This window comes from Bicyclus anynana, chromosome 15 (assembly GCF_947172395.1).
Source record: "Bicyclus anynana chromosome 15, ilBicAnyn1.1, whole genome shotgun sequence".
Taxonomy (NCBI): Eukaryota; Metazoa; Arthropoda; class Insecta; order Lepidoptera; family Nymphalidae; genus Bicyclus; species Bicyclus anynana.
Window position 1 is genome coordinate 1,898,116 of NC_069097.1, and position 14,216 is coordinate 1,912,331.

The 14,216-nt window shown below is 37.1% G+C and overlaps 1 protein-coding gene across 1 annotated transcript in view; it reads right to left on the reverse strand.

Annotated features, from left to right (window-relative positions):
* LOC112049706 (sorting nexin-14) overlaps positions 1 to 14,216 on the reverse strand; it is a 49,695-nt gene that overhangs the window by 8,248 nt on the left and 27,231 nt on the right. Inside the window, exons 17-26 of the mRNA XM_024087710.2 lie at positions 13,872 to 13,982; positions 13,077 to 13,208; positions 12,055 to 12,245; positions 11,086 to 11,239; positions 10,227 to 10,401; positions 3,443 to 3,626; positions 2,682 to 2,775; positions 2,540 to 2,601; positions 1,767 to 1,998; positions 685 to 869 (exon numbers count right to left, since the gene is read on the reverse strand). Coding sequence (XP_023943478.1) covers positions 685 to 869; positions 1,767 to 1,998; positions 2,540 to 2,601; positions 2,682 to 2,775; positions 3,443 to 3,626; positions 10,227 to 10,401; positions 11,086 to 11,239; positions 12,055 to 12,245; positions 13,077 to 13,208; positions 13,872 to 13,982 — 1,520 coding nt within the window. The remainder of the gene's footprint in view (positions 1 to 684; positions 870 to 1,766; positions 1,999 to 2,539; positions 2,602 to 2,681; positions 2,776 to 3,442; positions 3,627 to 10,226; positions 10,402 to 11,085; positions 11,240 to 12,054; positions 12,246 to 13,076; positions 13,209 to 13,871; positions 13,983 to 14,216) is intronic.

Genomic DNA, 14,216 nt, shown 5'->3' on the forward strand with positions numbered 1-14,216 from the left:
AGCGCGTTCTACCAAAGGCTGCCTCATAGCTTACAATCTAGCGTACAGCTAAGCGGTGCTTGCTTATACATAATAAAAAAACAAAACTATAAGGGTTCTTTATAGACCACGGAACCCTAAATATAAGTGAAACATTATCTGTTCGATAAATAACAGTTTATAGGAACATAAAATATAAAAAAAATTGTCTATCAAAGGAAGTTTTATTTCATGACAATATTCGTGAATAATGCTTTAGTAAAATGTTGAGTACCCCTGAATCATATGTTTTTGTTTATTTACATTGTTTAAAATACCTACCCGATCTGACTATAGAATAGTTTAGGCATCCTCTTGGCAGCCTGCATGGAGGAAAATGAGACGGCGGCTAATGAGGGAACAACCTACCAGGGGCGTGTGGTCCTAACAACACTATTCCTATTGGGTTACATTTTAAAAATCCATACATAAATATTCATTCTTGTAATATATTTTATACGCTCGAAATAGTAGTATTTAATATTCCAACAGCATTTCTATAATATGTAAAATAAACGCCTCTGCGCAAATTAAAAAGCAGTACATATTAATACTGTCTATAAGAACATAGACGTAAATGAAACTCGCTTGGTCTTTCAGACTAAAAAACATATGAACGGGGATACTAGAAAATTTCAGTTTCGCTACTGCAATCGGAGTACTAACCGTCTAGAAGGCAGCGGCAGGTCCGCCAGCAGCGCGTCGCCGTGGAACTCCTGCAGCTTACCGCGCAGCAGGTGGAAGTCGTGCTCGGAGCGCTCCACGCTGAACAGCGCGGGCGGCAGCGCCTCGCGCACGCGGTGCACCGTCAGCGTGAACACGCGCACCGAGCCGCGCCGGGGCGGGGGTTGCTGCGAACAACCCCTTCGATTACAGGTGGTGTTAACAGTCATTATTTATGTTAATGTAGAGGGGAGGTATCAGTGTTGGTATAAATAAGAGGGTATTTGATGACAGTTGTTTGTTAGGCAGCGGAGACACCGTCAAGCTGCCAGTCGTGTTAATGATTTTGCTCAATAATGTTTTGTGTTGTAATTATTGTTAATAATAAATTTTTTAGCGTGGGCATGGAGAACATGTCGGTCAGGGAAGGGGAGTGTTGATGCATTCTAAAGGGATCCTTCAAACCTACTCCCAAGGTCACAAGTCCTGGGACCTGCTCGAGGTGTTTCCACTGCCACAAAATAATGGTACAATCTCTATCGCTGCTATCCGTCACGTCACAGTTGTTGGGGTGCAGTGGAAAGACTGAGTAGTAGCAATACAAGGCGGCCCTTCGTGCGATCGTATTCCGTACCACTCAGCCGCAGTTCCGCAGTTTACCAGCGATCCCAGCGAGCTCAATAGCAACGAGATATCACAGATTCCCAAGAACCTGGACTCGACACCAAGGATCTAAACGGGTTCCACCCAGCAGCGCAACAGGGAAGTGGCAACGCTCCAATCACTGTTATCCCGTGACAAGAAAAATGAGTTTAAATTTATTATTATTAAACGTGGCGCTGGATCCGTCCACATCTTCTGTTGTGTAGTCCATGGATTATTTTGGGTTAAGCAGAGAGAATAGCTCGAGCAGTGAAAGTGAGTGTTAGACACCACACTAAAGAATTACATTATTTCGAACCAGTACTTTCTGAGATTGGCACGATCAAAGATCAACCTAACAAACAAACTCTTCAGCTTTATGACATTGGTTTATATAACTCAAGATTTATTAAACTTATTAAAATATTTAACCAATCACTCACCAATCTCGTTTCCACATTAGTCAGCACAACTTTGTAAGCACTCAAATCTTGGTCCATCGTATCATCAGCTGCCAATGAGTCCAAATACTTCAGAATATCCACATTGTCCAAACTCTCGCCGTCTTCCAGCTCCGCACCAATGGACTCAAGTATCTGTCCGTCTATCACTTGCGGTTTTAGAACGTTCTTTAGTTTGAGGCCCAGTTTTAACATGTTCAGTTTGTCTTGCGGTCTGTGAAATAAAAGAGGCTTAATCAAGGACATCTATCATTAGAAGGGAGGTCTAAGGTCGCTGTACAATACAGATCTGTACAAATCTTTATTAGTTAAACATACAAGTTTTTATAAATATCATTGTTGAAACATGGGCATTTTGGGCATGATGGTGCCTGTGACCGAAGGTCTCACTTTTCAATAGCCAACAAAACATCCGTATGTATGAATGTTTAGTGCGTGTTTGTGTTTTTGTGCGCGTGGGCGCGTGTGTGTACGTGTGTGTGTGTGTGTATGTGTGTGTGTGTGCTATATAAATTACATGTCTTAATTCAAGAAAAATATCGTTCTTGTCGATTTTTGGCAAGTCAACGCAGTGTAAACTGCATTTGCCTAAATTTTTCGAAATATACAAGTAAAGACGGGCGAATTTAGCTAAGCAAAATGGCTGACAAAAAAACGTTAGCATTAAACACGTTTGCTGTCCCGTCTACGTACTTACGAGCCTTAGTTTACACAATAAAAAAAAACATTTTCTGTAAAGAAATTATTTGTCTCACCTTTTTGTCATCTGTTTCTGGTATCCGATGGGTATCCTAGGCCCTATATACAATTTGTAAAACTGAAAAATAAAATTGCTGTAGTAACCGTTCATATATTTTTTAATCAAATAATAAACAAATTACTTTGTGAACCACGAACCTCTTCACTGTGTAAGAATTTGGGCAACATTATTTTTTCTAAAGCCGAGTGCGACTGTCGCGCCGCTTGGTACAAAGCTCGACTGGTCTGCAATCTAGAAAGCAATAGCTTGTAAACATCTTTGTAATTTGCTTAAGAGTACCAAGAAATGTAGAAATCTCGTAAGTATGCCTACATGATTGGTTATACCTATGCTTTTGTTACCTATCTACACTGTTGCCGAGTATTTCCTATAACTTTATGATGTTGACGAGTCCACCTATAGGAGCCGAACTGTATAATCAACTTTATGTTTGGTCAATGGTAATTCAAATAATTCCGAGGATAGTTAAAGCTATCCTTGCATTTTAAATTACATAATCGTAGTAAGACTGTCGATGTCGATGAGATATTGCAACTGGCACCCTGCACTTCACTAGTAAGCTACTTCATGATATATCAATGAATTAGTTAATATTATCAATGAATAAGTTTCGCTAGGTCATAATATAAGGATGCGATATAACACGACACAATTTAAGATTTATTTACAAAAGAAATATTTTGTACTCAGAAAATATTAATTTTAGTTAAGAACACTTGTTTCATAGACATTTTTAATTAATGTTCCTTAAAGAATATAACGCAACATCCTGTAAATAGGTAACAAAAGCATAGGTAGAAACAAAACATTTAGGCATTCTTACAGGTTTTCTATTTAGTCTCCTGTATAGTAAGCTTTATATAGCTTGTAATAAGGTTCATTATAACTATATTTTTACCTTGTAACACCCTCAGGGCCTGCCTCTAACAGCTCTTCTAGTTCAGCCAGCAAAGCATCAGGCAGCTCAACCCGGGGTACCTCTGATGACATGTACCTAGAGAACAATTCCCGAGCTTCTTGATATAAAGACTGCTTCTCCTCTGAAGTTAGTTCCGGATTTAATATTCGAGTCTGGAATGATTCTGAAACAAAAATATAATTTTCGTTTGTCCGCAAAATGTTTCTAGTGTAATGGCAATAGAATCCATTCCATAATAGAGATTTTGACTTTTCAAAAGCTTACTTATAAAGTAAGTAAAGTATAATAAGTAAACCAACATAAAGAAGTCAATGTTTTTCCATTAGCATGAAAAGAATTTCGTCGAATTTTCGCGGAGAATATAAATACATGAGTTGTTCGTTTTTTTTTCGTTTAGCTTTGACCTTCGAATTTCAAAGAACAGGTGCCCACCTGTTTTCTATAACGAATTTTTAGTGCTCTCAAGTGCGAGTTTCGACTATATATTTCTCTTTCTATAGTATCGTGTTAGACAGAGAGTTATAGAAGGGAATTCGAAACTCGCAATTGCGAGTTATACAAAATATCGTTACAGAATAGCCGTCCAGATGTCACTTATGTCACTTCCTGTACATCAGTCTGGCTGTAATTTACAAAAAATAATGTTTACAACACAACTGGTAGTTGCAGTTTAAACAAATATACAAATATTAGTACTGATTTCTCAAAGTAAACAAATAATTCTAAACTTCAACTGATAATATATAATGCGAGTTACAGACCTCGTTTTACTTTTAACTACACAGTTTTTATCTGTGCAGTTTTATCTAATTACTAGCGGACCCGGCCAAGCTTTGCTTTAACTTATGTGCACTTCTTCCCCATCCCTACTCTACACTACTCTACCCCTACCATACCCCTAACTCTTGGCTGTTAAACGTTTGTATGGGATATAAAAAAGGGCTGTTAAATAACTGAACCGTAAATTCGAAGCTTAATTGATTGAGATAGCACTCGTCCTTTCGCGTGTGTTTCCCTTCTCTTTCTACGTGTCTATATGCCTCTCTTTCGCACATCCCCCTCACTTCACCTACCAGGCAGCTGGTCGAACAATGGTTCGAACATCTAGCTCATTGGCGTTCTTATTTTCGCTGTGTACGGTTCGTTCACGAACCATTAAATTTCCCTATTTATAAATTTAAATTCTAAATTTAAATTTGAATATAATTGTGTACTGTGTTCTCCTGAAGAAGCAGTGACCAACAGTATTTCATGTAAGTGTTTATTTTTTATAAACTTCTATATTTTCTCTAACAGTTTTACTGTTCGTTTATATTTATATGCCTATTTAAATTAAATTTATAAGAGTGCGAGCAATCACTAATGATTTCTCCTTTGTACGTCTTTTGTATAATAATTCTACCCTGCAATAGAAATTATGTCAAACGATGGCATACGCATTTCTGCAAATTGCGGTCGCTATCGTAAAATGCAGGTTATTATTATATTATTACTTCGCAAATCAAAAATAATGCAAGCAATCTATTTGTTTTATCTTAATCGGTCCGAGAGAGGCGACTGCAGACCAATCTCTTCGCAGATCGGATAGTAGCTCATTAAAGCAGCTTGAGTACCTCCTCGAGGTCTAGTGGGTCGAATAAATCGACGTGCCGCTAACCAAAACGTTAGCGCCGTCATAGGAAATCAAAGCGATCTCGACGATCAGATAATAGGTTTGATAAACTATAAAATATTTTTTGTAGCTACCCTCAAATATAAATATTTCATATAAAAATATATATATATATATATATATATATATATATATTCTAAACGCCAAGTTTAAATAATACGTTTCTGTAAATGCAGTTTTCGAACATTTTTTGTGACAGGTAATGGAAATGTGCCATTCGAAAGGGTAACTTACTTGCTTAAGTAATAATAGGTACACGAATTGACGTGTTTTCGGGACGATTATTGTAATGAATGTTGTATTGATTTACATAATGTAAGTCATGAATTATTTTATGATTATAACTGCGAGTAGTATTGCAAAAGATCCCTGCATTTGTTTTTCTATAGAAACCAAACTTAAAGGTCTATCAGTTCCAAGCTTTAAATGATAAACAATTATTTTTTCTTTTTATAATCAAAAAAAAAAAAAAAATTAATTATAAAAGTTTGTAGTTGTACCTATTATTTTTAAATAGTATTGTACCTACGTATAGTATCATCCGATCTTTTGCAACTATAATGCGGTCATAGAACTGAGATAATTCAAATGAGACGTAATGCTATAACGAAATTCACACGAGACCCACTTATAAAAACGTCTTTACGGTAGATGCTGAAATCTTTTTAAAGCTGATTCTTTTACCGTAGCTTTTATGAAAGTTGGTGGTGTTAAGAAAGTTCTTAACACTCGTCAACTGTCAGATCAGTTCCTAAAGCTGGATGTAGCAAAACTTAACTAATAATCGCCCTCCGCAGGGGGCAGTCACTTACAATTGCCCTTTATAGGGCATTTCATTGCTGGCATGCGCAAACTAAGCATCCAACACAGAATACTCCTCCGCAGGGGAGTAATTATTATCAATATCCTCAGGGATATGTGTACAATGTATTTGTACGTCATCCCTTCATAGGGTACTTGCTGAAATACGTAAGCTACACATCAAGCACAGAATGCTCCTCCACAGGAAAGTCATTGTTATCAATATCCTCAGGGATATGTTTAGAATGTATGTTTTGTAACGAACATCCCTTCACTGGGTACTTGCTGGAATACGCAAGCTACACATCAAGCACAGAATGCTCCTCCGCAGGGGAGTAATTATTATCAATATCCTCAGGGATATGTTTACAATGTGTAGTAACCGACAATGCCTTCACAGGTGACTTGCTGGAATACGCAATTTACACATCCAGCACAGAATGCTCCCATGCAGGGGAGTCGTTATTATCAATATCCTCAGGGATATGTTTCCAATGTGTAGTAATGGACAATCCCTTCACAGGTTACTTGCTCAAATACGCAAGCGACACATCTAGCACAGGTTGCTCTTCCGCAGGGGAGGCATTATTATCAATATCCTCAGGGATATATTTACAATGTTTTGTAGTCGACAATACCTGCACAGGGTACTTGCTGGCATACGCAATCTACATATCCTACACAAAATGCTCCTTCGCAGGGGAGTCATTATTATCAATATACTCAGGGATACGTTTTCTAATGTTTTCTAATCGAGCTTTTCCTGCAAACGGTACTGCTGGTATACACATCCAGCACAGAAGGCTCCTCCGCAGAGGCATCGTCATTATCAATATCCTCAGGGATATGTTTACAATACTTTTCGATCTACAGTAACTGTACGACAAAGCCGATTAGTCAGACATCAGAGCGCATCCGTCGGTGCCTCTAGATGTGACAATACTAAAGCGAGCGGCAAGCTCAATAGGCCTCCTCTTGTTGTACTAAGTGCCTTAACACCCCAATTTCGCACAGTGTTCTCAAGCTTGCGGGTTCATCAGCAAGGTTTTTTGATAACAATGTTCATTGTGCCAGAAAGCGATGGTTCCTACCGTCCAATTTTCAATTTGAAAGGCCTAAACACGTTTGTTCACATAGATCAGTTCAAACTTATAATAACTTATAATCGGATACCAGATTTTCTGAAAGTATGAGATCGGCTATGCAAAATAGACCTTACTTCCAATTGGCGATCCGCAAGTCCCTAACGTGGTTTTCTCCGTCTAATTTAAAATGGAGATATTTGACCAATGGGGTCGCTCAGACCTTGCCGGAAGTCATTCGCATCGTTGTATATCTAGATGATTGTCTGCTGGCATCATCATCATCAAGATTTCAATATATCCGCAAATCCGAGCACGTGCTGGAAGGAGAGACCCTTGGCTTAATAAAAAATATGACTTCCATCAGAGAAGTATCAGTTTTTTGACCTAGGTGTCAAGCATTTTAAAGGACAACAGAACTACTTTATAAAGCATCCGAAGTCTGATCGGTCTCCGGTCTAAATTTTGCCAGCTTTGCAGTCCCAAGGGACAGACTGAACTAAAAGTGCATGTCATACCAGCACATACAATACTACAAGATTAATCGATTGGCATCACACCACCAAGTCATTTCCTGACTACAGACACATCGGATCTAGCTCGGGCAAACAGCTAGACAGATAATTAATTTAATTATCTGTAATTTTTTAGTTAATTTGCAATCAAAAATAAATGCTGCCAATATTAAAAGTCCTAAAAAACTATTATCAGCTCTAGGGATGCAGTACCGTCCTACTACAGTGCGGTAACAAATCGGCAGTTGCTTACCTGCGTAACGACGATCGCAGTATCACGTATCAGTCTTTATTTTCAAGCTAGTTAAATATTGACTGTGAAATGACACCTGTTGCCTCATTGTACAGAAATCATATACAAGATATTCGGGGTACCCTGTGAACGATCTTTTCGCATTGTAGACAGACAGCACATATTGTTGCCAACTATATCATATTGTTATCAACAATATATCGATAAACTTGAACGACAAACAGGTGATTTGTCATGACGCATTTTCTATTTGCTAGTAGTACTCATTAGCGTAGATATTTCCACCACATTGTCTGGTACTAAGAGTCCTAAGTACACCTCAATAGAGCTTCTGGCATATTTCTTTTGGTGTTTCCTCGATGGGACCAAGTTTTTCTGGAAGGGGAACCTGAAAGCTTGAGCAATAAAGGCTCAGTTTACCATCCGAAATATCACTCTCTGACTCATTGGTGAACATGGCAACGGGCCTTCCACTTCCCAATAACAGAACTACTTAATAACAGATTTAGGGTCAGAACATACCGTTAGAAGTCCGGAAATGTGTGGGGTGGCAAAACGAGTGGGATTTAAACCCCCTGAACAAGAATTTTGATTAAAATGATTTACTCAAATCATCTTGGCGACATTTAACCCACAACAACTTATAAGGTTGCATAATCACCATGGATAGAATGGGCGGATATACCTACATAGAACAAACCCAAGAAATGGTTTTATTTTATGTACCTATAGCTTCAATAAAGGCAAGTTATATGTATACTTATTGACAAACTATCGTAGAATACTATAGTTCTACACACATCTGTAGTAGCCACATTCTGTAATGCAGATTCAACTGACCTTTTAAGTTCACATACCTACTTTAGTGAACATGTTTTTAAATCAATTTAATTGCTCTCAAACAACCGGTAGCAAGTAAACCACCTAACTGAAACATGGACGATCTTGTATCTTATTTAGCAAATAGTAAAATGGATTTAAACAACACTTTCGTAACATCCAGACATACTGTCGCAATATTCTCTTTTATCCTTTGTATGACAGAAGAATACACGATTTAACTCTTCTTTTTTCATTTTCGATTTCAGATCACTTGATAAATTCTAACGACTTCATAATTCTGTGATCTAAAACTGATTCTACATTTCGCTGTGATACATAGAAATCAGTTAGCTATATGTAATAAAGTATTTATTAGTATTAGAGGTTAAGCCAGCCTGCTTCGCGGTCTGTAATTGCTGGTTGGCTATTTCTATTTTGTTAGAGGCTAATATTATTAGCGACTCTTGGTGGTTGTTAATATTGCTGGTAGCTTTCGGCCGCAGGTGATTCCAAATTTGGTCTCTAGATCTTCCAATTGGCTGATGCAATTGAAAGCTGAAAATACTTTCATAGATTTTTATAAGCGACAGTCTAGGCCAACTGTTTCCAAGTCTGATACTGTTGTTAATTTATTTGATCCTATAACTTGATTATTAATGATTATAAATTAAATTTTAGTATATTTAAAGTTGAAAGCTCCCAAAGTGGTCTTATGTTTGGGTAAGGCATATCTTATAATATGTAATTATTACTATAATTACTATTTGTTCCACCCTCTGATTTAATGTATATCAAATCAGAAGAAGTATTTAATTGTTGTTTAATTATTCTACTAATAAAAGATTATTATTTTCGCACATTAAATATAATAAATTGTATTTATAAAACATGTGCTACCCCAATGTTACCTACACTTTTAAATTACATGATTTTTGAGATTCAAATTATTATTTTTATTAATACAATTAATTCTGTCTTTCTCACATTGACGTTCTTCACCACCAGGCGATAACAAACACGTCTCAATCAATTAAGCTTCGAATTTACGGTTCAGTTATTTAATAGCAGCGTTTTTCCTGAAATAAAACGCATATTAAATTACTAACCTAAATTCGAAGCTTAAGGTAATTTCTGCCTGTTGATTTTCAACGCAATGAGCTAGATGTTCGAACCATTGTTCGACCAGCTGCCTGGTAGGTGAAGTGAGGGGGATGTGCGAAAGAGAGGCATATAGACACGTAGAAAGAGAAGGGAAACACACGCGAAAGGACGAGTGCTATCTCAATCAATTAAGCTTCGAATTTAGGTTAGTAATTTAATATGCGTTTTATTTCAGGAAAAACGCTGCTATTAATATGGTGTTTCGGGCAATTATTCCAATTTTTTTCACCTTTTAAGCCTTCCCTATACCTCCGCAAACATTTGAAGACCAAGATAAGACAAATCCGTTCAACAGTTCTCGAGACTAACGAACAGCAATTCATTTTTATATATATAAAATATTTTTCGATTAGATTGTCAGTTCGACTGTTTTTAGTTTTGTCTACACACTGATATTTTAACTTAGTTAAAACAGTTAGACTACTTAGTTAAAACTGAAGGCCTGTATGAGACTCACTGATATCCTTATAGAACTGCAGCAGGTATATGTCGGTGGTGGTCTTCAAGTGGTGCAGCAGTGCATAGAAGTGTTCCTGGTTGTTCAGAAGCAGCTCCAGGTCTATGCGCAGAAGCTTCGCGCGCGCACCGTATACGGACTCCGTTTGACGGACGAAGTTCTCTAGAAATTCTACCTGAATAGTATAGAATAAAGTTTTTATTGCTTGCAATTTAAATAAATATACTTTAACAATACACACATAACTATCTAGCCCCAAAGTAAGCGTACTTATAGCCTGTGATACTAAGATAGCTGATTTTATCATATCCTACTAATATTATAAACGCAAAAGTTTGTATGGATGTTTTGTTACTCTCTAACGCCGCAAATACTGTACCCATTTGACTGAAATTTAAAACGAAGATAGATAATACGCTGGATTATATATTAATCCATAGGCTACTTTTTATCCCACATAATGGTTTCTCGAGATTTGCAAAAACTAATGATTTTGTTAGTATGAATGTTTGTTACTCCTTCTGAATTAACTGAAATTTGGAATAGAGAGAGAATCAGATTGCGACTGATTGTAATGTTTGCTTTAAATAAATATGACAGTGACTTGACCTACTTCTGGGCGCAAGGTTAACCCAGGAGAAAATGATTGCATTTTGATTTTTGTAATTTCTGAAAGTGAAAATTTAAACTCTATAATGAATCTCTATAGGCAGTGTTATTATGTTTTTTTTTTTTTTGGGAAACTTTAAGGAAGTTTGAAGTGAGATTGTAGATTACATTTTACTAATTACTTTAGTTGACGGTCATAAATATAAACAAGTTTTGGTGGAAAAACGTCAGAATTGGACATAAAAAGAACCTTATAATTGGGCGTGGCGGGCAGATTGGCCATGGTCTCGTCGCCGGTGGCCAGCACTATGAGAGTGTTCAGTATGTAGGGGTCCGCGAGCACGTCCGTCAACGACAGCAGCACCCAGCCCGCGAATATCTCTCTGATCAGCACGCGGAACACTCTGAAACATGTGTAACAGAGAGATTTATAGATACCACGGAATTTTGCACCTGGAATTAGCTTCTGTCAAGTATTGATCACTTCGTACCTGGGGGCGTTACCTAAACAAACACTCCTATAATGTGTAGTACATAACATGTTTAGTCCAAGAAAACAGTGCTATAGTACTAAATAAAGCTTACTGTATGTAACCGTTATTAAAGCCTAGCCTTTTCTCATAATACAAACAAACACATAAGCGTAAGTCTTATTAAGGATACGCGGGCCCCGCGCCCTTGGTCCTTCTATAGCTAGAGTTAGCTGTAGTCTTCTATGAGTATGCTGTGCGATAGATACATACTTGTTGAATGGACACAAACCATGAAATGCTAAGATTTTACATTGCCGATGCTCCTTATGTCGTCATACACATCAACCCTTAGCACAACAACGAGTGTGCCAAAGAAAAACATATTACAAACATGAACTCTACAAACATAACCGTGAATAAACTTTTCCTGCAGAAGGGTAAAAAGTGCTCATAATTTTATCTAGTTGAAACAAAGTTATTCATATTACAGTACACAACAATTATTCATATAGACGTCAGGGACTGCAAATTCCGCCTGAAAAGGACACGACTGGCCAACATAGTATAGTAATAAATACTCACTCCTGGAGGGACGCTACATCAGTGGATGTGCAGAGCCCGAAACGACATACTAAGCAGTCATTTGATCGGATTATGGTCCAGAGACTGATCTCCGATAGACAAAGGAAAGAGAAAAAAAAAAAAAAACAGCAATTCATAGGCTCTTAGTAGCTAGCAGTACTCACGTATTCTGGCACTCCACACTCCTCAACAGATGAGGCAGCAAGGATTCGGTGACACATCGCAGGTAGCGCAACTCGGCGGTGCGGTTACTCGCCGCCACGTGCAGCGCAGGCCGCGCGCCGCTAGACCACACCGAATAGTGCCGCAACGCACACGGCACGAGTCGCGAGCAGATAAACTGCGAGTAGTTTATCTAGAAATTATAATCTATACTTATATTAAATCTGTAGAGAGGTCAATTCTGTACGTGAAATATATTTCCAAAATAACTATCAGGGGGTGATTAGTGATTGATACTGATGCCAAAAATGCAATCAGTAAAATTTTTGTCTGTCTGCCTGTATGTTCGTTATAGAAACAAAAACTACTTGACGGATTTTAACAAAACTTTGTAAAATTATTCTACATACTCCTGGGCAGGTTATAATATAATTTTTATTACGCCACAATCAATAGGAGCAGAGCAGTGAAGGGAAATGTTGGGAAAACAGGACAAGTTACTCCATTTTTACAGCAATACTGTAAGGGCTGAATTAAAAAGGTCTAAGGACGGACGAAGTCGCGGGCGTCCGCTAGTATAAAATAAATAAATAAAATAGCCCAATATTCCAACCAAGCATTAGGTATAAGTTATATATTAAAATGTTTATAGAATGTCCCGCTGTTCAGAGCCTGATATAGGCCTCCTCCAACTGCATCAAATACACCCTGTCAGCCACAACTCTGGTTGAGCATGGTCCCAGAGTTAGGTGGATGTCATCTTCCCACCTTGTTAGATATCCTCATTGATTATTATAATAAATTATAATATAAACTAGTGGGCCGTCCACAAGAAAATCAATGTAAACACGTTTTTTATAAGCAAATAGTTTACCCTTGAAAAATATATCCCATCTCAGACTTTTTTGTTGATCTATAAAAGAAAAACAACCCACCATGCATGTTGGGTTGTTTTTCTTTTATATCTCAAAGGGATTAAGGATCAGGAAAAAGTTTTTGATAATAATAATAATAATTTAGTTACCTTAAGGGCCCGCCTAATCAAACAGGCAGAAGCATATCTAAGTTGATGACGTAACTCATCAACAAAGAATGGCTGCAGTGTTATCTTGCTGTACCATGTGTTAATAAATTGTTCTAAAATTGTATTATAAAACTGAAAACAAAAAAAGATTCAACTAGTATTTGTACTCAGAGGCACAATTATCCACCCTTTTTAATATGCCTCAAGTATAATGGGTGGATAATTGTGCTTCTGAGTATAAATAAACAGTTTTTAAATCTATGAAATATATATCAAATGTTATAAATAGCAATTTTATAATATTCATTGCCATTTCAAACAGTCTTCAACTGTGATAAATAGTAGTTATTTCAATTTGTCCTGAAACAAGTTATTATGGTTTTCCAATAAGCTGTAATTTCCTCTTAATGAGGAGCAGTGTGCTTACAACAAAAAGCTTTTTAGGTCAATTCATCACAACATTGATCATTGATCCACAGCTGGACATGTACCTTTAATAGTGATTTACAAACACAACAGTTCTGTGCTGCCAACAACCACCAGTGGCTCCCTGAGAGATGTCCCTGTGAGATGATAATGTCCACAGAGAGAGACATCAATGCACTTTCTAATATGGGATAGCTGTATCAACAACTTGGGACATCAAAAGAATATTTCTAAATTGGTTAGTTTGGCTTCACAATAAAAATTTGAAAATTTCAAGCAAGCTTGGTTTAGGATTTAGGTTCAGGTCAGAAGGCAGGTTCAACAAGGTTATGCTTAGGTTTACTGCCTACATGAATAATATAAACTTACATCTTCTATAGCCTGGTCCAACTGTTTATGTATATGCAGGCCAGTCCATGGCTCTGCAGACATTTCCGGATCATGCCGGTTGCATCCTTTCGAGCCACAAGTGTGGCAACCCTGGAATTAAAGAATAGCTTATGTTGGCAAATAATTACAAAGCACTTTGTCTCCTAATTGGTTCTACAATATAACTTTGAAACGTAATTATGACCAATTAATGACAAATCATAAAAACAAAAATTGACTACTAAATTATATTGTTATTTAAAAACAAAGATTTTTAATAAATAAAATGATATCATAATCAGCAATAAAATATATTGCATATCAACAGTCTATGTACTTATTAAT